Source organism: Silurus aristotelis, assembly GCF_946808225.1.
Source record: "Silurus aristotelis genome assembly, chromosome: 6".
NCBI classification, from domain to species: Eukaryota; Metazoa; Chordata; class Actinopteri; order Siluriformes; family Siluridae; genus Silurus; species Silurus aristotelis.
This window is the reverse complement of record NC_139579.1, coordinates 24029072-24054297: the sequence shown is the minus strand read 5'-3', so window position 1 is coordinate 24054297 and position 25226 is coordinate 24029072. Positions and strand designations below refer to the sequence as shown.

The 25226-nt window shown below is 38.4% G+C and overlaps 1 protein-coding gene and 1 long non-coding RNA gene across 2 annotated transcripts in view; one reads left to right on the top strand and one right to left on the bottom strand.

Annotated features, from left to right (window-relative positions):
• Positions 1–34: 34 nt before the first annotated feature.
• The window catches only part of LOC310727437 (BTB/POZ domain-containing protein 7-like), a 31728-nt gene continuing 6536 nt past the window's right edge, over positions 35–25226 (bottom strand). Inside the window, exons 2-11 of the mRNA XM_083543920.1 lie at positions 17346–17568; positions 14894–16075; positions 8041–8249; positions 6374–6449; positions 5998–6158; positions 5654–5797; positions 4104–4293; positions 3613–3791; positions 3116–3499; positions 35–2361 (exon numbers count right to left, since the gene is read on the bottom strand). Of these exons, the coding sequence (XP_083400046.1) occupies positions 1633–2361; positions 3116–3499; positions 3613–3791; positions 4104–4293; positions 5654–5797; positions 5998–6158; positions 6374–6449; positions 8041–8249; positions 14894–16075; positions 17346–17427 (3336 nt within the window). The 5' untranslated portion in view covers positions 17428–17568 and the 3' untranslated portion in view covers positions 35–1632. The remainder of the gene's footprint in view (positions 2362–3115; positions 3500–3612; positions 3792–4103; positions 4294–5653; positions 5798–5997; positions 6159–6373; positions 6450–8040; positions 8250–14893; positions 16076–17345; positions 17569–25226) is intronic.
• LOC310727488 lies at positions 4346–4987 on the top strand. The gene is made up of 2 exons (XR_014534034.1): positions 4346–4681; positions 4749–4987. It is a non-coding gene; the product is annotated as an uncharacterized lncRNA (long non-coding RNA).

Sequence of the window (25226 nt, the reverse complement as noted above, 5' to 3'; positions counted from 1 at the left end):
AATAGGTGTAAAATGGAATATTTATATATAAAAAAAATCACTACATTACATATATACAAAACAAAAGGTGCATGATACTATTAAAACTGATGACTGTCAGTCACTTGGTGCTTTTTAACATAACATGCATTATGTTTATATTAACCATTAACCTTTTCTGGGATACTTTGAGGATATTATGATGACTGAAAGAAAACGGTTAAGACTAACACTTGCCAATATTCGCTATGACTTTTGGCCTATGGCACAATGACATCTTGGATTTTGAGGCATGACATCATGCTTATACTGTTAGACAAATGTTTGGCCACTGGAAACCAGAAGCACAGGTTTTGAATATTTTCTCAGTACCAAAACGGGTCATTCTGGGATGGTGTACAACCAAAAAATCCCTCAGATGAATAATTGCTCCATATAAAGTTACACAATAAAACACGATGTCCACTACATGCAGAGGGGAAGGAAAATATAAAAAGGTTATCAAAGTATCAAATGAGGGAATATATTTTGTGGAAAAATGTTTATCCCTCCAGTACAGTTCCAGAGACTCGTTGGAGCCATGCCAATGTGCAGTAATTGCTGTTCTAGTGGCGTGTGGTGACCCAACATCATTGATGTAGCTTTTAAATAGTTATATATCCATATGTATCCAGCCCACTATAAGAAAAGGTTAAGTGTCCTCTTCCTGTTTACAGCCCCAAAAACTGATTCATTCTAAATATACTAAATCCAGGCCTAAAGGGAAATAAGTTCTTTGCTGGTATGTGATAAACACTACAAGTCAAAAGTTTGGACACACCGATGGTATTTTTTATTGTATTAATAATAGAATAGAATAGAATTTACTTGCTGAAGGCTATTGGTTGATATTTTGTTTTAAAGTAAAGTAAACCTTTTTTTTTTTTCTTTTTCAAACCTCTACTCAACTTGGCTTGAATTAAAATGGTGTTTTTGTTTCTCCAAACTATTTTTCGTTTAAGGGAATCAGCCTGAAAAAAGGAAGTGCTCAGTTTAATTCTGGGAATCTCCCTAAAGAAGCTAGTTGGGAAATTGTCAAGAAAGTGCAACTGTTCATCAGGAATCTTTTGAAGAATTAAAAATACAAATTAGTTTTGATTTGCTTTACTCGATATAAATAATCAGTTTGGTATTACATAGGGCTGATGTCAATTATAATTCAATAAAACAAAAAAGATGAAAAAAACCCTGTGAGCAGGGGGTCCAAATTTTTGACTGGCAGTGTTTTTTTCTTTTTATTTGTTTTACTTTCATCTAGGAGCTGATTTTGATTCCCATTTTTAATGGGAGGCATATTTTATTGATGTTACCTTCATCAGTTAATGTCAGTCACAGACTCTGCTGAATTCATTTTGGTATCAAGGAGAATCCATTAAAATGAAAAGAGACAAAACCCTCTGCATTACTACATATACACACATGCGAACCCTTAAACATTCTTGAATGAATCCTGCTAAAAACTTCACAACTTCCTGAAAGGACAGATCCCTTTAGTCCTTCTAACAAGCTGGAAGTGATGGAAGTGAAATATAGCTACCTGTAAGATTACACTGAAAATCAGCACTTGTTTGTAACAGTCTTTGCCCAAGTTCAATGTCCTATCAGTATCTGCTATTAAAGTGCAGATTTCTTATATTGGTACTCTGGCTTATTAGGTGACCTGCGATCTCGACTTATTCCTGCTTCTTCACTATCGTTCCTGTGGTGACCAGCTCCTCCACTGACCTCTCTCATGTCCGTGGTCCCATCTTGAACTAAGCTGTGCTCCTTGTACAAGTCTGTACCTCCGTTTAAAGGTCCAAGACCGCATGTCAGGTCCGAGTCATTTAATGAGCGCCCACTGGGCACATATCCTCCCCCTACTGAGGATACTCCAGAGGAGGTATGGTCCAAATCCAACCTTTGGCCTAAGACATCCAAATGAAGAGAGTCAGATGGCTGTCCTTGCCTTGCCTGGGTATGAACTGACAGAGTGTCAGGGAGACATGAGAGGGTAATGTTATTGCATGGCCCTCTGCGTGGTCCATACACGTCTGGACCAGTGTAGGTGGCTTGAGAAGGAAGGCTAGATGCAAGAGAATCTTGACTGGGCAAGTCATAAAGGTCTGGATATTCAGACGAAGGCTCTGCTTTTTGTTTGGGGACATGTCCCTTGTGGGAGATTCGAGTGAGAGAGTATCGCCCGTTCGGACACGGTCCAGGTGGGTAGTGTGGAATAGTAGAGACCATGTTGGGATGAATATGAAGAGTGGTGTCCTGAGCTTTGCTGTGCTCAGACAGAGTCATAGTGGACACTCCAAGGGCAATGTCTGGCATGTAATCACTAATTAGAGGTTTCAGACCCTAAAAAAAAAAAAAAAAAAAAAAAAAAAGAATAAATGAAATATATTAATATATGAGTACATGACATTGGTGAGATTGATTACAAATTATGTTACCTGGCTTAAAAATAGTCAAAAATTTGTGTGAATTTGAATTCTTAAATTCTGGAAGATTAACAGTAGGAGGTTCTACATTATTAGCTTGTTTCATATCACATGTAAAATAGCAGAGAGTAAATTTAAAGTACTAATCGATATACACTCTTGGTTATCAATCGTACCAAGAATGTGTGATTCTACATTACTTTACCAGTAACAACAGTAGTATTAGTTCATCATGGTTATAAAATTCTAATATGTATATATAAGCCTGGAAACGAGAACCATTTAATTCTGCAGACTTTCCATACCTAAACAACAAACTTAGGGGTGTGAAGAACTTCTGAGAACCATTTTTCAATTATATGTTTTAAATAATTTATATATGATTGATATACAGCTGATAAAACTATTTAACCCCTTACAAAGCTACTATAATATAGAAATAACATGTACCACTATGCTACCACAAAATGTAGTTAATCTAAACACTGGCTCATATACTAATAATCATCTCATACTACTCTTTAAAACATGGTCGTGATTCTCTATCCTGGTTCTGGCTTATGGTCGGACATTTCAGTTTTAAGGAGTCATATGTAACCCTGAGGAAGTTCAGAGGAAACGATAACTCGTAAGCACAATACTGCTTAGTGCTCAAAAATGTAAACATTTACCCCACAGGACTCTGTGTTAAGTGCTTTCCCCATGCTCTCAGCCATGCTGTAGTCAGGAGCTTGATATGCCAGGTTGCCAGATTTGGGCATGGAGGATCCTCTCTGCTGAAGTAGTGTGTGGTTACAGGGGTACGAGAAGGAGCGAGGAGGGGCTGGCAGTGCCACCCTGGAGCCCCAAGCTACTCTGTGTTGGGCCTGGGCAGACATGGCATGATATGGAGGAGGTGGAGGAGGAAGAGGGGGGTTTAGACTCCCAAGGCTCTCCAGTTCTGTAAACATAGTGTCCATAGCAGGGGAGCTGTTCACTCTGCAACGGCCGACTCGCAGACTAAGAAGAGGACTCTCATCTCCGAAACGCTCCTCTGGAAAGAACTTGTGTGGGTTCTGCCAGCATAGGATACGCAAAGAATAACCATGAAACAACCAGTCATTTCAGTTTAGAAAGTTTTTTTTAAGGTGTGCTGTAAAAACATTTTTGATTGCTGCAAAAGTCTCACCTGCAGCAACTCTGTGGCTCCATCTGGCAGGCCAAACTCTCTGAGAACACGAAGCTGTAGCTCACAGCTCACTGTGGCTCCCTCCCCACAGTTCAGAGCATAGGCTCTCTGGACCTGATCTGTGTGTCTGAGCTCTTGTAGCCTGGAAATCATCTCTCTAACCACTGCCAAGCTGGGCACTGTTACACACACATGCAGATATAAATAGGAAAGGACTTCAAAAGGTTGCATTAGTGATCACAAACACTCGCAGACTCCCTCAGTCTTTCTTAATGCAATACTTCTCTTGAATTTCTACAATCATGTGCAGTCACACGATTACACAGATTAACAGAGACTAATGTTCCACTGAATGACTTTCAGTTCCTTTGTGCCTTTGCTTATAAGGGAACTTGGAAAAACATCGCTTTCAAGTCACATCCTCTAAGCGTCTTTACTAAGCACTGCTTGAAAAGCTTTGGTTACGAGTGTGATTCGGGATAGTCACTCACCTGGTATCTCATTGGCCACAACAGACGGAGCAGTGGTTTGGTTGCCAGTGATTTGCTGGTGGTTTATTATGTGACAGCACTGGGGCACAGCATTATTGACCATGTACAGTGTGTCTGGCACGTTAGACATGCGCACCATTCTCAGTCGTACCAGATCCGTCTGTTCCACCATCATCTCCTCAAGGACTGACTATACACACACACACACACACACAGAGCTTTGATTATGATCACAGTTTTGGCTGCCTGAAATATTAAAATATAAGACACTATGATATTGGTATTGCAGGAATGTAATTTTTAATTAATAGTTTTATTTTATTCTTCTGTATTGTGAACTATACCTACATACATAAACCTTTAGGAGATAAATTAAGTAATATCATGAATTACATGATAATGTAAAATCAAAGTGCTGTATGGAGGTTTGTAAGCCCCTAATGCTCCTTTGTATGAAACTATGGGGCAAGGTATCGCCTTGTCTCAGTCTCCTGCTGTGTTGGTGACATTTGCTCACAATTTAACCAATGATCTGAGAGAATGACAAAGCTGTGTTTTGGCATTTTTATGATAATGAAGTGGTTGAGAGAGAGAGAGAGAGAGAGAGAGAGAGAGAGAGAGAGAGAGAGAGAGAGAGAGAGAGAGAGAGAGAGAGAGAGAGAGAGAGAGAGAGAGAGAGAGAGAGAGAGAGAGAGAGAGAGAGATCTGGGCCGGGACAGCTACTTTCCTCGTGTGTTTTGAATTGTCACCTAAGTGCTTTGATCTCCTTCAGAGGGATTGCCCCCCCCAAAATGGTGTATAAAACCACAATGCTAAGTTCTTAAAGTGGACTTAATCACTGCCGTGCCAAAGCAGTACGCTCTGTCGTGTGGGCTCCTCTGCAATTAAGACTACTGCTGAAAGATATCCAAGTCTCCTGGTCTTCGCTGGAAAATTGTTTTACAAAAGTACACATAGCTGTTGGTCCATGCTTCCTGACTGGTTTATGCTGTAGTGCCATTCATTATTTTTCAGCACTTAAAAGACTAATAGTCAGGTGTTTTCACACTTGGCCTTAATACTCAGGTCTGTAACCAGGGTGAGCTTGTTTGTAGCGAGACACATTATAACCATGTCTTTCCCTCCCAAATTCCATGTCAATTCCCTCCCAGATGAAAATTGTTTAGTCACCTCTGGTCTGGATTAAAACCATGTCAAATAAATTGTGACTGGCTGATGCATGTAATATAATTAATGCTTATTAAAATATTGTTGCTTACAAGTTGATTACTTTCACATAAGAGCTCTCCTTAAGCAGACCCTGAACCCCAAACAAGTGGACCAGGGGGACAGTTCCTGCATTCCTAGCTTTCACATGACTGGATGTTCTTGCTTTTAGTCCAAGTATTTAGATTCAGGAAGGAAATACTATCTTATAAATGTACAACATGAAAAGGGTTTTTAATCACATAATTGCAGTGCAATAGACTTGTTTATTCCAAAGTTGTTTGATAAATATGAAAATCATGATTTCGATATTCAGAACATGATAAAACAGAATGCAGGCCTACCTTTGCCTCTTCTACGTAGGGAGAAAAGAGACGTGGACGCACATAAATGCCCGTGTTCTTCTGCCTAAGCCAGGCGTTCGCTTTGCCTCCCTCTGCTGTGGGCAGCATGTCTGACGGAGGAGTGCTGATCAAGCCACGCTTCATCTGCAAAAAAGCAGAACCACCTCAGCAAACCAAGTTCGGCTGCCTACAGTGTGTCCACAAAAGCCTTCCTTCAGGAGGCAATAACTAGCAGCATGAGAGAGACTAATAAGGTCAAGTGGGGCCTGATGTGCTTTATCAGTCTGCACTGTCAGACATAAAATCTAAAAATCACTGCATTTACACATACAATGAGCACTTACTGCATCAGTGAGGACGTCACTGTTGGCTGGGAGAATGTGCTCCATGCGGATGTAAGGCAGAAGAAGAGACAAAATCTCCTTCAGTTCTTCTATATCCAGATCTCTTCTCTTCACTCCACGCTTATTCACACTGTGAGCAGTACCGCTCAGTAGATTGGGCTCTGATGAGCACAAAAAGAAAAAGCGGTTAACAGCTGGCAGTTTCGCTATACTATACCTCTGTGTGCTGTATAGTTTATGCCAGAACAGAACATGACTATACATCGGTCGACATGACTATACATTGGTCATTGCTGTGTGCTACAGAGTCTAAGAGGGTATATATCTGAGGTGAAAATTTGCAGTGCATGAGGGTTAATGGGAACAGCAATCTCACCCCGGTCAGCCATCCTCCTAATGAGCTGGTGCTCCCCCCACTTAATCACATACTTCAAAATGTCCTGCTCGCTCGCCTGTGAAAGAGAGGGCGGGGAGACAGTGAGGCAAAGGAATATTACCACACTCATATTTCACAAAGATGGGCTGAAGAATTTGAGACTTTAATGACAGACTGGAGCAAAGACACCACTTTAGCCCACACAGTGGCTCCTCTTATCTACTGAATGCCTAGCCATGTGACCTACCTTGAATGCCTGAAAATGACAGACATCTTTACATAAATCTCCCTTTGGAGTACTGTGTACATTACTAGGCTGTTTACATGACATACCAGAAGGGTTTAAAAACTGTATTAAAACCCAAAATCAACACTGTGGCTTGAATGGGAGCATGTAAAATTTGAGATTCTTCCCCCGTAGCACTTAAGTGGTACAGACAGCTTCCCTCTAGGAGATGCACAGTAATTAAAATAGGAAAATGGGTCATCAGCTCACTTGTTCTACTGCACACAATGTAATGTCGGAAACTACATAATAGAGATTCTAGGTAGAGGAAAATGTCCAAAAATTCTGGGATTTTTAAAAATATAATTGAAAATAAATACATTTTTTAAACATTTAAAACAAAAAAAAGAAACAGAGGGATTTCTGAAGGTAACTATTTAAATGAAAGCAAATGGATGAATTTGTACAGAAGGTCAGTCTAATGCCTTCCATTGAACTACACATACAAGCAACACTGAGGACTTGGATCCAACACACAAGCTTAAAGTCTACATTACATAGTCATTAAATCAAATAAGAAAATGAAATACTGAAATAAATACACGTCTATGATTCTACTTAGCACTCAACTATAACCTGTAATGAAAGTTGCATTAAATTTGAGAAGAAAGCAAAAAATAGAATAATTTTTGTTAATGATTTAAAATTTCTGGACCCCATTATACACCATGAAACTGCAAATAAGAGCATTGGAATAACAACACTGCTGTTAAAATACCATACTCTTAATGTTATCTTAACATAAAGAAAAAAAAGAAATCAGTAAAAACTATTTGCAGCTGCATATAATCAAGTTGCTTTAAGTTATTTAAATATCATGGAATTTACTTTCTTTAAATATACCAGGTTGTCTGAAGAAACAAATACACAATCTGGAAAAACCCATGTTCATCATAAAAAGATAAGCATAACACTAACATAAGCTTCAGTGCTGCTCGAAACCAAGTTGCATTTATCACAGGGAGATACGAAAGACTTTAGTATCTTAGGCAGAATTTGAACTGCCACATTCTTAGTAGTTTATTAATTATTTAGTTTTATTTATTTATTTATTAAACATAAGTATAATCCATAGCAATCAAATTCATTTTGAACAGTACTTGCATTATCTTTCTTCGGACAGGTTTGGCAGGTAAGTTTCCATTTGCCACAACACCCTCCTTCTTATGCAAAGGTGGATGACATAGAAGTTATTTATTGATTGATCATTAACTGAGCACAGGTGTGAAACTACAAAAGTCTTGAACTATGTGACTTTTAGGGTCAACCTATATAAATCAGATCCAACCTGTTTTAACCTGAAGATTAAATGTTTGGACATAATCTCCCCCTTCAAGTTAGGCTTTACATGTCCTGGTCATAAGAGAGGAGAAAGCCGTACCTGCAGGTAGTCTGACTGAATGGCTGTAAGCAGTTGATCCTTGGTAAGCTCATAGAACACATCAGAGGTCATGACCTGACTGAACTCTTCACACAGAAAATGCATAGCCTGTCTATGGACCCATTTTGAGCCGTACGGCTGAGAACTCCACTTTATAATGGAAATCAGCGACTCCAGAGAGATGCTCTCCACAATGATATCCTCACAACCTGGCGAGAGAGGGAGAAAGAGAGGGGGAGAGAGAGAGAAAATATGAATGTTTTCCAAAAATTCTCTGCCAAAGTAAAAGGTATAATCTCAGCCTGAATGCTATCCACCCTTTTCAGATTGTTGAATTTCCCCCTCCACCCAGCACACATTAACTTCTCAAGGACAGATGGGTTTGGAGGGGACAGATAAGATCGGCTTGAGCTGTCTGCAGAGCCCCAGCACAGCGCACCCACAGCTCAACACCTGGGTATCGCTGGATGTAGTGGTAACACCACCAACCCAGTGATAATTCAGAGCTTTTCAAAGGCTAATGCTTTCTGCGCCACGGGTGTCTGCTGATGTTATCGCCTGCAGGCCAGAGCCTCATCCGCCCCAACAGCTGCCTGCGCAAGCACACAATGCCAGGGGCAGAAGAACACTGCAGCGCATAAATAAAAGGTTCATTCATCCAGGTGATAAGCTAATAAAACAAGTTTAGGTATTAAACATGTAATCAATCACCATAAAGAAAAAACACTTAAATCCAATCAATTGTGTGGTGTTTAAACAATCCCAGCCCTGCTTGCGATAAAACCAAAACCAAAATATAACCTGTAAATGAATTAATAAAAACAGCTGCCATCCACCAATATCTACAACAAACTGGCAAATACTATCCCAGCCAAGGTCTCGCACTCCTCTCCAGGAACACTCCTACAGGCATACCAGAAAAATCTAACTCCATTAACGTTTAAACCACAGCAATGCTTTTGATTTGTTCACACCTTCCAGCCAACATCCTCATTCTTGTAAAGTATTTACAATCACTTCCACAGAGAGGAAGAAGGCACACTGCTGGTGACTAATGTATTTAAAGTACCTACTGATAAGCAGTGTGAAACTACATAAGCTGTCAGCTCGTGCAAAAAAGAACCCATGAAAATAGGAGCCAAAGTGGTAATCATTTTAAAAACATGTATATACTTTATGAACACAAAATAAGTTTTTGGAAATATTTGAAAGGTGACGGACCCGCATACTCAGACATGCACACCTGTCTGTCACCTGCTGCTAATAGTAGAGCAGAGTTTTAAATGTCACCTCCCTTGGTCAGTGCTGGATTTTGAAAGCAGCATGCATTTAACTGAATTCAGTGGATTTCATCGCCACTACAGCAGTCCAATGCTCAATCGTCAGTGTATTTTTCGGATTTCATTTAATAGCCAATATTCTTGTTGGACAGAGGTCAGAATCTACTTCGGTCAGTCAAATTTGAAGAGTTTTTTTTTTTCTAGGTGACAGAGTTAAGTCTTTAAAGTGATTCAAATCTGAATTAGGAATGCAGTGCACATTTATGACCATAGGGATATAATGAACACCATATACATGCTGCTCGAAATAAGTGAAAATTTGCAGCTACAAATCATAAACCCATTTATATTTCTTGCATAAATTAGCAAAATAAGCAATCACACTGCATCTGAAGTCAGATTTTCTGTAGTAAAGTGGTGCAGAGTAGATGCAAAGGATGTCTTCACTCCTCAAGTGGCTGTTTGAATTGATTAAGGTAAAATCAAAGTTTGCCTTAATCATTAGCAGCAGGCTGAATTGAAATAAATGGATTTGCTCTCCCTTTTTTCTTTGATCAGTCAATTTAGCTTCCACTTGCCTTTACATTTATTGTGTCCAGTCTCCCACCTCTATGGCAATAATCCTTTCATTACAGTCCCCACTCTGTATCTCCCAAACACAACACCCACACGTATATACTAGGGCTATAACAATTCCTTGTGTAACTCAAGTAAAATAAATACAAAAAGTCTATTTAACTACACACGGAGCACTGTGTTTCCCCACGGACTATTATAACTGAGGCACCGCTAAACTCAGGACCGCTCTGGGGTCCCTCATTTATAAACGTGCATACCCCAATTATCATGCAAAGGTTATGCGTGTTATCGGTGTTGCCAATTCCAATTCTCGCCTTCAGTGTTTACTCGTTTTGTGCATACGTCACGTTTATAAATGAGACCCCTTGGAGAGAAAACAGCGAGGGGCAAGGTGAAGATCCATTCCAAAAAACAACAGAAAGTTTCCAAAGTTTGGAATAATTGAAAACTAAAACAAAGAAAACATTTACCTTTTTAAAAGTAATCCGAAATAGATTTTTATATTTTTATTTTCTTTTTTATTATTTATATTTGCATTCTGATGTAATATGGCATGCACTAAATGCATTTAAGTTTTCACAGATATTCTTGTATGAAATTTCAGCAATAAAAATTTAAATTTTTCTAAAAAGGAAACACATTATTTGTTTGCTTTAAGAAACCAGTCTTATTTTTTCTTGTATATTAAGTATTACTCTTGATCTGATTACTCAATTAATCAATGAACTAATCTGTAGAATACTCATTTGCCCTACTATATGCACAGCCTTTAAAAGATAAAACTAACTTTTTGCTATGACCTCCAAAAAACCAAGTTGCCTCTGTTTCCCATAAGCTAGGATTTACAATTCTATAGAAACTATAACCACATACACAATACATGCTTGCATGACCAGTTTTACACATTAGATCTAAATATGGTGCAATCACCCTCTGAAATATTGGAAGCAGAATTGAAAAAACGGAACAGACCAAATATTGCTTTTACTTTCTGAATAAAATGTGTCAGAAAGTGTACATGCAGAATCTCAAAATGACTACAAAAGAAAAATAGTGATGTGCTAGTAAATCTTGTAGATATGAAGAACTGTCTTAACATTGCTTACTCCAATTATACAACTTTAATGTGCTAGTTAAGTGCTAGTAAACACAGATCTCACAGGTAAAAGGAATAATTAGGCCTTGTTCTGCATGTAAAGACATGAATTCCTTGGCAGCCAGCAGCCTTTCCAATATTCATTATTTATTATAAATGTTTTTCAAACCCAGTGCCTGAAATGACTGATAGCCCAGAAAAAGAGCAAGAAGAATAATTGTAAAAATGAAAGGATTAGTACCTTTGTAAGTTGTTGATGGGTGAAACACCAATGAAACTAATTTCAAAAACTACATTTTTAAAATAATAAAATAGCAAAATCGGTTAGACACATACATACACACTAATTTTATATATATATATATATATATATATATATATATATATATATATATATATATATATATATATATATATATATATATATATATATATATATACATATACACACACACACATAACCCTTTTAATAGTCATTTTGACAAAAACAAATTATCTATCTATCTATCTATCTATCTATCTATCTATCTATCTATCTATCTATCTATCTATCTATCTATCTATCTATCTATCTATCTATATATCTATCTATCTATCTATACAGTGAGGAAAATAAGTATTTGAACACCCTGCTATTTTGCAAGTTCTCCCACTTAGAAATCATGGCGGGGTCTGAAATTGTCATCGTAGGTGCATGTCCACTGTGAGAGACATAATCTAAAAAAAAATATAAAAATCCAGAAATCACAATGTATGATTTTTTTTAACTATTTATTTGTATGATACAGCTGCAAATAAGTATTTGAACACGTGAGAAAGTCAATGTTAATATTTGGTACAGTAGCCTTTGTTTGCAATTACAGAGGTCAAACGTTTCCTGTAGTTTTTCAACAGGTTTGCACACACTGCAGGAGGGATTTTGGCCCACTCCTCCACACAGATCTTCTCTAGATCAGTCAGGTTTCTGGCCTGCCTGCATATATATATATATATATATATAAAAACAGCAAAAAAAATGCAATGGTTTGAACTGTGCATCAGTGTAATTTCCAGACATCTTAAAAAAGATGATTTATATTAAATTGCTTTCTTTCATCCATACTCTTTTGCTCTCCAAAGTAATTTTCTTTTTAAAAATCGGTCCTTGGTGCATGAACTTTAAAGGGGATTTTAATAATCAAATGCACAGAAATAAATGATGTAGTTATGGAATAAATAATGTGTATTTTATCTTGCGCAAGAGCTCATAGAATCTACATTTTACGACTGGAAAAGCACACAGCTATCATATGTACAACTATGCTTTTTAGTCATTGTAAGTCACAGATCATTTTTGAACTCGAGTGTAACACAAACAAAAGCTAAGCTTTAGGCAATATGTAAAATCATTTGAATCTGAAACCTAAAAAAAACCCTCTGAAATGCAATCCATGTACAAATAACATGCACATAAAATATATAGTTCAACATGAGCGGCACAAGGGAAACAGAAGACCATGTGCTCACCTGACACCAGCAGTCTCAGACATGAGCTCTGTAAGGTGTAATAAAATTCAAATTGGATACATGATACTGTGGTTTCTCTACACATTTTTGCACCCCAAAATAAGTATAGCCTGAATAGGTGGCTTAGGTTCCAATTTCAACATTATAAAGGTATAATTATTGCAACCTAATATACAGAAATTGTGCATGAGCCATTCAGCAGCACATAATGAATACGCTTTTTAGATGAGTAATTAATGCTGCATTTGTGGCATTAGGGCCAGAATATAATACTGCACACTACAGTACTATAATACTGTACAACAAAATTGTACTTGTTATAACTCCTGAGAAGTGCACCCTAACAGCAAAAAAATTAAAGAGAATAATCCAGTTCCTGTTAGCTGTAGTAGTTGGCATATCCAACAGTATATGATGCACCTTATCATTCCTTGACTCGATTAATACACAGTTTGCTCATAATGCATTATCAAACATCGTAAGCTTCTAGAAAATATTTCGAAAGACCTTTTAAAGCCAAACTGAAAACTGAGATCATATTTAAATTTAGCTTCCTGGGCTTTATAGCATTCTGAAGATGAAATACCAGACCATTTTTAGTGATTGTGTTTATGTACCAAGAGGAAATGCTTTTGTTATTGCGACCCAGAAATGAAAGAGTGAATGAAGTAAAACAGTCACTCCATAGAATATTTCTTTTGCACCTCTACATTTACATACTACTGCAGAGATTCTTAATCACATCCAATTTTTTGCTTTAAATCAAATTAAAAGAGATAGATTACTTGTGCTAACTGAACAGAGGAAGCCTTAAGAAAAGCACAATTTGGTTATTTTATCTGGTATGTCCTTTGTCTGTCAGCTCACCATCTCTAATATTTAATGGATTCTATGCGAACATGTGCATCATCAAATTTTGAGTGCTTTCATAAATGCACTAAGGGAATGTGATCTCACTGTTACTTATCCTTATCCACAAAAGCAATATATTACCTGCCAGTGATTGTGCTTTTGAAGTGACCATGAATAGCAGCTTATCACTCAGTAATCCAATGAATCTTCAAAAGCATAAAGATATCGACCAAAGAAGCATCAAGTTGGAAATGCTGAATCTTACAACAAAAAAATATAAACCTGTGATCCAAACAATTCTGAAATAGTATTTATATCTTTCTGTATTGCTCATCTATTTATTCAGTGGTGAGCTCAACACACTTGAAAAAAGTTTATTAGTTTCAGGTGTAGGTATACAGATGGAAGACTACGAGTAATATTCATTTTCCGGGCACAAACATAACCTACAATAAGCTGGGATCTACAACAAAGAAAATCTTCAGCACAACCTTATGAATGGAGCACAACTTTTTTTTTATAATTATGCACAAAAAGAGGAGTGTTAGGGAGGGAGACTTTTCACATAGAAGAAACTCCTCCCAGGCTTGTGCGCTGACCTACTGCTACAGGTCAAGCTTGAATAAACAATATGCTAACAGAAACCAGAACTGGGAAATTACTGAGAAGAATAGAGAAAGACAAAATGGCAGGGGGTGGGGACAATAAGAGTCGTTTTGTTCTCAGAAATGTAGTTGAATAAATGTTAAATAAAAGTGACAACCAAAAGAAGGCCATATGGACATGTGGGCCAAATGTAGAATGCTGGGAGAGGCTTTGTTTCAGCATAAAACCCCTGAAGGTCTCCATTGGACTCTGAAATCCTTAAAATCTGATGTCAATTTCTGAAATCTGTTCTCTTCTTCATGTCACAGGAAAGACACTCCCTTGAAGACTACACAGTAAAAGTAACTTTTTGTGGAAAATCCATTATTTGTTAAATGTTTGGGTAACCAATGATGTGTAAAAAGGGAAAAACCACAACAACTAACGCACTTTATACAATAAAAATTGTCAACAATAATCCAATAACATTCCAACTCACTAAAACCACTCAATATGCAGTAGCTTTATTAAAAACTGAAAATGCGATATTCTTCGAGAGATAGAGAGAGAGAGAGAGAGAGAGAGAGAGAGAGAGAGAGAGAGAGAGAGATAAGACAAACTACTGTTTTGCTGGTCAGAAAGGTTGTTTGGATATAAGGAACATTACAAAATCATCATCTCATGCTACTTTAGTCCTTTTATGAAGCCGTTAGACTGTCTGAGGCAGATAAGATCTATATTTTTATATTTACAGCCTTTGGCAGAAGCCTTTATCCAGAGTGACTTACAGCTGGGTTAAGGGTCTTGCTCTGCATCTTATTGGTACTGGGATTTAAACCTGTGACCTTCTAATCAAAATTCCAACACCTTAGCCTTTTAGCTACCACTTGCATTTTTTATCTCTAGTGGGGTTCATAAATAATAAAAGCTTTAGTGTATGTGAAACAGCAATTACCTTGTGCCAGCATACTGAACTCCAGAAATAGGGCAATGTGATAGAGCTCCATGGCTTCCTCTGTACGTGTGGGAACAGCACCCTTGCCAGCAGTGTTACTCGTCCCTAGAGATTGTGCCTCACTCAGACTGCCCATTGATGGACTGCCACGCATCACAAGGGCTAAATCTACGACATCGGTGTACATGCAGTGCAGAATAACGCGGGCATATTTCCTTGGAATTATTGACTCGTCCAGGACTATGAGTGTAGGTGTTTGAAGTGTTCTCTCGGTTAGCTCTTCACCAGTCCGGACGCGACGCTGCAGAAGGTTGCGGAAGAAAGGAGATCGCGCCGAGAGCACGGCCTTATGGGCTCTCAGGTCCTCTTCTGGAGATGCTGACTGATCACTTTTTACAATGCTAACTCCAGCAATCCCTCCACCGCTAATCCCTCCGACAGCATCACAAGCTTCTATACTTTCAGGCTCAGAACAGAAGCTGAGTACAGAGTCGTAGTAGCACATGGAGTGAAACAGCATCCTCATGTCTTCCTCCAGAGGGTTAGGCATGCCAAACTCCTCACTCAGCTGCCTGAGGACATCCACGTTCCTTAGTCGTGTTTCAGCCTCTCTGTTAGCATCTCCTAGCTCACCTGTGTACAAGAAATGTAGCAGGGCAGAGAACAACAAGACATCCATTCCTGCTGTGCCCACATCAAGAAGCACCTCTGGTCCATTGTAGCTTAAATTAGCTGAACCTGTGGATGACAGCAAGCTTTTAAAAAAAGGGCAGCGGGCAGCCAGAATGGCACGATGCGCAGGGAAGCAGGCATCCTGAAAGAGCAGGTCCACATCAGCACAGTGTTTATGCTGAAAAAGTGTAGCCATGCAGGATCGCAGAGTGGCAGCTTCAGGCCGGGCTAGACTTGAAGCCAGGCTCAGTTCTTTGAGGGCAGTTGTGCCCTCATACTCCTCCACAAGAGCATTGACATCACAAACATGCCAACCTGAGAGCAATTCACGCATGTGCCGGGCATGGTCGGCTGAGCGACTCGCCCTGCGACGGCGGATAAAGCGGCGCTTAAGTGTGGCCAGGCCAGAGCTCTTCTTCTTCCGCTCGGGAACACGATCATGGCCGCCATGCTCTAGACTGTACAGCTTCGGCTCCCATGTGTAACTCTGCTGAGAGTATAATGATGTGCCTGACAGGATGAGAAAAAAGCAATGTTAGAACTCTGTACATCTCATTAGCCTTAAAATGTCATTATGTATGGTTTCCTTTTCATAATTTCGATAGTACATCTGTATTCTTCTCAAAGTGATTTTGCCTGTATGCGTGATGTACATTTGCCATTCTTTTGTATGCATTTTTTTGAGAATGGGGCCATGCTGATAGGCATCGGTACAGAATCCTAATACTTATGTTTTACATTTACCAGAGGGCTTAAAACCTAGAAGCCAAGTTTGGTACAAAGGTGAATTTGAAAGGTATTTGTTTGCTTTGTGAACAAGTTCAATCGATGTGATAATACTTGCAACAGCCTGCACTGCAAAATGATCTAAAACATTTACATTAAACACACTATGACCAAGAAGAAAGTCCTTTGGAACAAAGCAGCACCTCATACAGCTTTAATGGGTTCTTATGAAATGTAAGGGTTATACTAAAAAATTTTGCCATCTAGTTTGCAGTGGTTTGTAGTATTGTACTGGGATGGCAGTCTTTCAACAAAATCAAGATTTCAACTCATTTTTACTGAAACAAACAACGACTTGTCACGTACTATGTCTTTAAGATAGACCATCAGCGCTTTGCCTGCCATTAATTTCCAGCCTCTTGTCTTAAAACACAAAATTACTAACCATTCATGCTGAACGAACACATTTTCCTCGAACTTAGCTGACCTGAAAACTAGCAGCTATCTCTCTCAAAAAAAAAACCCAAAAGAAAATAGCAGCTACCTCTCTCGAAAAAAAAAAAAACCCTACACAAGCAGCTGAGTAGGCTTCGGCAGCACATTAGCAGTTTCTTCTCTTAATGGTTTTGGTGACACTCTGTTAATCACAGTCTCCAGCTCCATTTCATTGGTAATTGAACTGCACTTTCCACAGTAAGGAATTAAAAATCATTACAGAAATGCCACCAAACTTCACAGGGTAAGGTTAATCATCAAGAAAAAGCCATAGGCTCCACTATCCTTTACATAAACTAGCAAGTGCTGAACCAAATCCATTTAGTTTCTTTACTACATTTAGAGCGGTAATCAAAGCTGCCTCCAAACACTCCATCTAAAGTTTAATCAGTGAGTGAGCTTCTGTAGAAGCCTTAACTGTTAAGAAAAGGCCTTTTCATGGTCAAAAGAAATATATAATTTTGTGCAATCTGACATTCACTGATGAATACTTCAATGAAAATGGATTATATATGCAGTTCCAGAAAGTGTTTACTAGCTTGATTATTTAAATACCCACCAATGAAGGTCTGCTGAGCCTGTGTGTTTCCACCAAAGCGTGGAGAACACGAGTGTGGGTAGCTGGAAACATTGGCTCCCATCTTTTCCTCCCTCTTCCTTGTCACTTCACTTGTCTCCTCATTATTACAGCCCAGCGTGGAGCTCGCTTCCTCAGCTGCCTTCTCTAGAAGTTAGTGCCTGGACTGGTGTTGCAGTCGAAGTGAAGCACAAAACAGCCATGCCTAGTATAGACAAAGGGTGGGGACAACCAAGAGTCATGATACTAAACTAATCACTGAAAGCAGCTTTAATCTGATCACAAAGACAATTCAAGATAAGGATTTTTATTTCAAAGTACACTGTATCAATGAGATATGAAAAGGGGTCAGAATTAATTGCATGTGATTTAAAGAGTTTAATATTTGGACCTTAATCAATGCAAAAAAAAATATAAAAAAATCATCTTATAACAGGATTTCCCAAACTAGTAGTCATGACCCAACAACGGGTCGCTTGGTTTCAGATGTCCTGAAAGGGGAATATAATTTCCTTTTCATTTAAAGTGAATATCTTATCTTTTTAACCAAACAGTTTCAGTTCAGGAGTTTAAAGAAAGTTTGAGTCATTCAGCTCATCTCCCCCCCGGACACTACTGAGTGATTATGACTCAGTGGCACAGGAAACGAAGACAAAAATATTTGAAAACAAGTTGTCTTAAGGTTTATAGGAGAAATTTACAGTATATTACGCATATGTTACTGGCATATATAAAAATATTCATTTGGTACAGTAATTATTGTATAATTTTAAATATAAAATGCGAGTGTTCAAGGCTCAGCAAGGCAGATATTTCATAATGTCCACTTGCGGTTCTCAATAGTCTATATTTTATATAATTGTACTCACAAAAACTTTGTATTTGTGTGTTTTTTTATTATTGTTATACAATGACTTGCAATGGAACACCTTGAACACTGTGGCATAAATGATACTATATGTCCCAAAGTACATGGAAACCTGACCATCACACCATTAATATGTCTTTATGGAATTAAAAAGGCTTCAACCTGCAACTTGATAATGTCCCTGTGCACAAATCAAAATTCATAAAAACCAACATTGCCAGGTTTGCTGTGAAAGCGGTCTTTTCACTTGAAATCAATGCCCAGCCTCATAATTCTACTGTGGGTGAATGGGCAGAAATTTCCACAGCTATATCAACAATACTCATGGTTTTGAAATTGTATGTCTGTCAGATGTCCAAATACTTTTGGCCATATAGTGTATATCTTGAGGGAGAAATTTCACAAACATCTCCACACACAAACCTCTCCATTCAGCCTTGTGCATTATTATTATTATTTTTTTTAAATAGGACACAAATATTTAAATCACTATTTATTGTACGGCTTCACTACTTCAAGAGGTTCAAGTTTGGCATGTGGCTCCACTCTAGCACAGACTTTTCATTTTCACAAACAAGCTTCTTTAGATCCTGGTAAAAACGGTTGAGAAGTTTCTTGTGGTGAAGAATGTTTTGTCTATCTGGACCCCTGGTATGTCTGAACAACTGCTCAAATGCATGGCTACGTGACCTGGGAGGTGAAACTATGCTGAAATAACGGCCTATGATCTGCTTATCTAACCAAAATCATTTTAACAGTAAAAAAAAACCTCACACAGTAGAGTTTATGTCTCAGTGAGGGAAACTTGTAAGAGCTGTGATGAGTTAGAAAGATTTCAGTCACAGTATCAGGTTTTATCAGAAGTTGCATTTGGGTCTTTACAGTTTTAGATCACTGATCTGTAACAAGACACACACACACACACACACACACACACACACACACACACACACACACACACACACACACACACACACACACACACACACACACACACACACAGTGAGGAAAATAAGTATTTGAACACCCTGCTATTTTGCAAGTTCTCCCACTTAGAAATCATGGAGGGGTCTGAAATTGTCATCGTAGGTGTATGTCCACTGTGAGAGACATAATCTAAAAAAATCCAGAAATCACAATGTATGATTTTATAACTATTTATTTGTATGATACAGCTGCAAAGAATTGAGAAAGTCAATGTTAATATTTGGTACAGTAGCCTTTGTTTGCAATTACAGAGGTCAAACGTGTCCTGTAGTTTTTCACCAGGTTTGCACACACTGCAGGTGGGATTTTGGCCCACTCCTCCACACAGATCTTCTCTAGATCAGTCAGGTTTCTGGCCTGTCGCTGAGAAACACGGATTTTGAGCTCCCTCCAAAGATTCTCTATTGGGTTTAGGTCTGGAGACTGGCTAGGCCACGCCAGAACCTTGATATGCTTCTTACAGAGCCACTCCTTGGTTATCCTGGCTGTGTGCTTTGGGTCATTGTCATGTTGGAAGACCCAGCCTCGACCCATCTTTAATGCTCTAACTGAGGGAAGGAGGTTGTTCCCCAAAATCTCGCAATACATGTCCCGGTCATCCTCTCCTTAATACAGTGCAGTCGCCCTGTCCCATGTGCAGAAAAACACCCCCCAAAGCATGATGCTACCACCCCCATGCTTCACAGTAGGGATGGTGTTCTTGGGATGGTACTAATCATTCTTCTTCCTCCAAACACGTTTAGTGGAATTATGACCCAAAAGTTCTATTTTGGTCTCATCTGACCACATGACTTTCTCCCATGACTCCTCTGGATCATCCAAATGGTCATTGGCAAACTTAAGACGTGCCTGGACATGTGCTGGTTTAAGCAGGGGAGCCTTCCGTGCCATGCATGATTTCAAACCATGACGTCTTAGTGTATTACCAACAGTAACCTTGGAAACGGTGGTCCCAGCTCTTTTCAGGTCATTGACCAGCTCCTCTAGTGTAGTTCTGGGCTGATTTCTCACCTTCCTTAGGATCATCGAGACCCCACGAAGTAAGATCTTGCATGGAGCCCCAGTCCGAGGGAGATTGACAGTCATGTTTAGCTTCTTCCATTTTCTAATGATTGCTCCAACAGTGGACCTTTTTTCACCAAGCTGCTTGGCAATTTCCCCGTAGCCCTTTCCAGCCTTGTGGAGGTGTACAATTTTGTCTCTAGTGTCTTTGGACCGCTCTTTGGTCTTGGCCATGTTAGTAGTAGGATTCTTACTGATTGTATGGGGTGGACAGGTGTCTTTATGCAGCTAACGACCTCAAACAGGTGCATCTAATTTAGGATAATAAATGGAGTGGAGGTGGACATTTTAAAGGCAGACTTTTGGGGTCTTTGAGGGTCAAAATTCTAGCTGATAGACAGGTGTTTAAATACTTATTTGCAGCTGTATCATACAAATAAATAGTTTAAAAATCATATATTGTGACTTCTGGATTTTTTTAGATTATGTCTCTCACCATGGACATGCACCAGCGATGACAATTTTAGACCCCTCCATGGTTTCTAAGTGGGAGAACTTGCAAAATAGCAGGGTGTTCAAATACTTATTTTCCTCACTATAATATATATATATATATATATATATATATATATATATATATATATATATAAAGTATTTCCAATCTTTAGATCTTGTGTCTGTGTGTCTGTATGTAGACCATGGCATGCATATCAATTATGTGCATCAATTTTCAAAAGTAAATGTCACAATATCAGTATTATTACGGCTTCGCATCCAGTCCTACAACCAGCACACAATCCAAGTAATGTGTTCAAAGCAGGTTCTTGGCCATTATAAACAAGTCAATACTTTTTATTTGAGCTAAACAAAGAAACACGTTCAGGCTCAACATGAACAGCAGGGGTTCATTCTCAGGCTGTGCATCCCCAATAGAGTTACTACAACAGTGTTGATTACTTTAGGTTGAAGTTTAGTTTCCGCATAAATGTTTTAAAGCTACAGGTACACACTGTTTTCCTCTCCTAATACAGTTAAATATCCTTTCCAGAGCTGTGCTGAATTTTATAAGCTGTGGTTACATTTGCTGTCATTACATTACTGACAACTGTGGTTTACAATAGTGCCCCTGGGGATCGTTTAAAAAAGAAGACATATGTATTTATCTGTATGTATGACTGTTTAAGATTTCAAAATCAATAGGAAAGGTGGAGCTACAGAAGTGCAAAATATAATGCAGTATTGCCAACACTGGATTTTTACGCATGCGATTAATAAGGGGTTAACGCATAGGGAAATACTGTGCTGATGCGGTACGGTACACACTGTCTAATGTGCAAGTGAGAGGAAGAGAACAATTTCATTTCAGCGAGTCATTATTTAAATGGCAGTTTCTGCTAGCCTATGGGACTTCTAATACCCTCCAAGCTGATTTGTTCTGACACCGACTCTGCCTGCACTGTCGGGAGAAGAACAGTAATATGTCTTTACTAGAAACAGCAATTAGGCTCTATAACGCGTCATCCTGCTGTCAGGGAAGCAGTGACCTCCTACTGTCTGAGCAATACTGAATCATTCTGCACTGATTATTGCTCCATGATTTAGAGCATTATTCTGACTAGCATCACTTAATCACTAATCGTACAGAATTTCAAAATCTTATGTTTGCATGCTGTAAATATTTAAGTGACAGTAAATATTCAGTTTTTTTTAAAAGCCAGATACTTTTTTTTGGAGCAGCAGGACTGAAGCATCTCCACCACTTCTTTTTGCAGTGTGTAAAATACCAGTCTTCCATACACTTTGTTTTCCTTATGCTCAAGTTTACAGCAAATCTATAGCCATTAACATTAAGAATGCTAACAGTTTGACCTCTAGAGCATTTCCTGGAAGTGGTCTATGATAAATAATGTTTTAACCCACAACATTAGTTAATGCATTTCTGCTTTGGTAAATTCATTTCATTGTTCAGCACTTAATCATGGTCAAGAAGGATCTTGACATTTCTCTCCAGCCATGTGCCGTTCTCAACATGCCATGTACCTCAAAAGGTCATTCATGAAATTCTCCAGATAATTTTTTTTTTTTTATACAAAAAAAAAATGTATATTATATATAAAATGTCTGCTTCTTGCATACACTAAAAACTATTGTAATCTTTCGTTTAGCCATGGTTTAGTTAATAGGTTGCATGTAGCTGATTCTGGTAATCTTAGTTGCCTTGCGATTACTAGCTAACCAATTCAAAATCAAATAAATTTTTATTTACATAGAATTTGGGAGGTATTCACAGCACTTTACTCCACCATTTTGTTATGTTACAGCCTTATTCCAAAATGGATTAATTACATTTCCTCAAAAGTCTACAAACAATACCCCATAATGACAATGTGTAAAAAGTTTGAAATATTTGCAAATTTATTATATATATATATATATATATATATATATATATATATATATATATACATATACACACACACACACACAAATATATATAAAAATAAATACAAATTTAAACCTACATGTCCATAAGTATTCACAGCCTTTCCTTTGACTCTTAAAATTGAGCTCAGGTGCATCCTGTTACCACTGATCACCCTTGAGATGTTTCTACAACTTGATTGGAGTCCACCTGTGGTAAATTTAATTGATTGGACATGATTTGGAAAGGCACACACCTGTCTAAGGTCTCACACAATTAACAGCACAAACCAAGCCATAAAGTCCAAGGAACTGTCTGTAGACCTTCTTAGAACCTTATCGTCACTCTGAAAGAGCTCCAGCTTTCTTCTCGGATCCTTCCAGAACAACCACCATCTCTACAGTACTCTGAATGGTAGAGTGGCCAGATGAAAGCCAATCATCAGTAAAAAGGCACATGACAGCCCACTTGGAGTTTGCCAAAAGGCACCTGAAGGACTCCTCCAAGGAGACCATGAGAAACAAAAATTAAACTATTTGGAATGTGACAAGCATAATGTGCGGAGAAAAAACCAGGCAACACTTATCACCAGGTCAATACCAACCCTACAGTGAAGCATGGTGGTGGCAGCATCATGCTGTGGGGATGTTTTTCAACTGCAGGAACTGGGAGTTTAGTCAGGCTCAAGGGAAAGATGAATGCAGAAATGTACAGAGACGTCATTTATAAAAACCTGCTTCAGAGCGCTCTGGACCTCAGACTGGGTGACTGTTTATCTCCCAACAGGACAATGACCCTAAGCACACGAGACAAGATAAAGGAGTGGCTACAGGACGACTCTGTAGATGCCTTTGAGTGGCCCAGCCAGAAGCCAGACTTAACCTTACTTAACATCTCTGGAGAGATTTGAAGATGTCTGTGCACAGATGCTCCCTGTCCAACCTGATGGAGCTTGAGAAGTTCTGCAAAGAAGAATTGAAGAAACTGCCCAAATATAGGTGCCCAGCTTGTAGCATCATACTCAAAAAAAGACTTGAGTCTGCAATTTTGTGACAAAGGTGCGTCAACAAAGTATTGATCAAAGGCTGTAAATGCTTATATACGTGATTTTCTTCATTTTTTATACATTTGCTACGATTTCAAGCAAACGTCTTTCACGTTGTCATTATGGAGTATTGTTTGTAGAATTTTGAGCAAGATAATTAAATCCATTCTGAAATAAAGCTCCAACATGAAACGTGGGAAAAAGCGCTGTGAATACTTTCCAGATGAACTGTCTAATTTTTATTTAAGCAAAAACCTCAACCATAATAAATATTAATCAATTTCAACCACCATCTACCACAAGATCATCCATTTTCGACCTTACATTACAACCATTCCCCTGAATAAACAAAGTGCAACACTTGTGGCTGTGTTCGTTTATTTGTCATGCAGCATTAAACAGGAACATTTAACCGTTGGATTATAATTGTTGGAACAAGAGTCGTTTCCTCTATAAGCAACACTGTCCTCAGCTGATGCTTGATTTTTGGTCATTAGTATTTAAAAGAGGAATTAAATCATGAATGCAGTAAGCAATTAAGACTGAATAAACAAACAAGCAACAATACAAGAAAAAAAGTGACAGAAATTATTTAATGGTTTTGAGAAAAGCAGTAATTAGAACAAGAACTGTGCAGGTAATCGGATTCCAATCATACTCATTTCATAACCAGGTAAAACAAAGCACATGATTATTACTCAGCAGTGTTCAGGTAGGTTTTGTGTCTGGGTTATTCGTTTTTTTATTCATTCATGCTGTGAGCAAAATAATAATAGTAAAGTCCCTATTGAGGTTCGCAGGACTAAAGTTTCTTTGTTACGCACATTTCAAATTTGTGTGCTTCACAGAGGTGCAACACATTCTCCACTTCTCCTGTAACCAGAGTGCAATATTTTTGTTTCAAATCCTGTTGTCATTCATCTACACCTCAACCCTGGTCTGATCTGTCTGAAGACTTACCAGGCTCATTAATTATCAGGCACAGATGACTGATGATCCTTTCAGATTCAGGCACAAACAGGTGAAAATGCTACAAAAATAAAAAGACCAAAATAACATTGTTTAAAATAGGATTTGTGATGTGGGGGAAAGAACAGTGCAGTTCATAGATGAAACATTCACCCACAACACAGCGAGCTTTGTTGAAGGTAAAGACACAATGTGCCTCGTAAAAAAACCTTTATCAGGGGAGGAGAAGAACTGGCTACAGTTATACTCTCCCAGAAATTCTTTTCTCTCGGTTTGCAGCAATGCGTTTAACTACCTGACTAGCTGGCCATATGTTACCACATTATGGTAGCGACCATTTTTATTCTTTTCAATTAGGTTTCCAGGCAACCAAAACACGACACTGGACAGACAATAAAGCTTCTACTGGCCCAGTAGGCTAGCTAATTATTTATGATTTGTCCACCATTGACTATGTTAGACAGATTTACTACATCTTTTTGAGCTTTATGTGCACATTTCATTATTTCATCCCAGATGTTTTAAATGAATTAAAAAATGTAGAACATATAAAAGCATGTGTTCATGAGT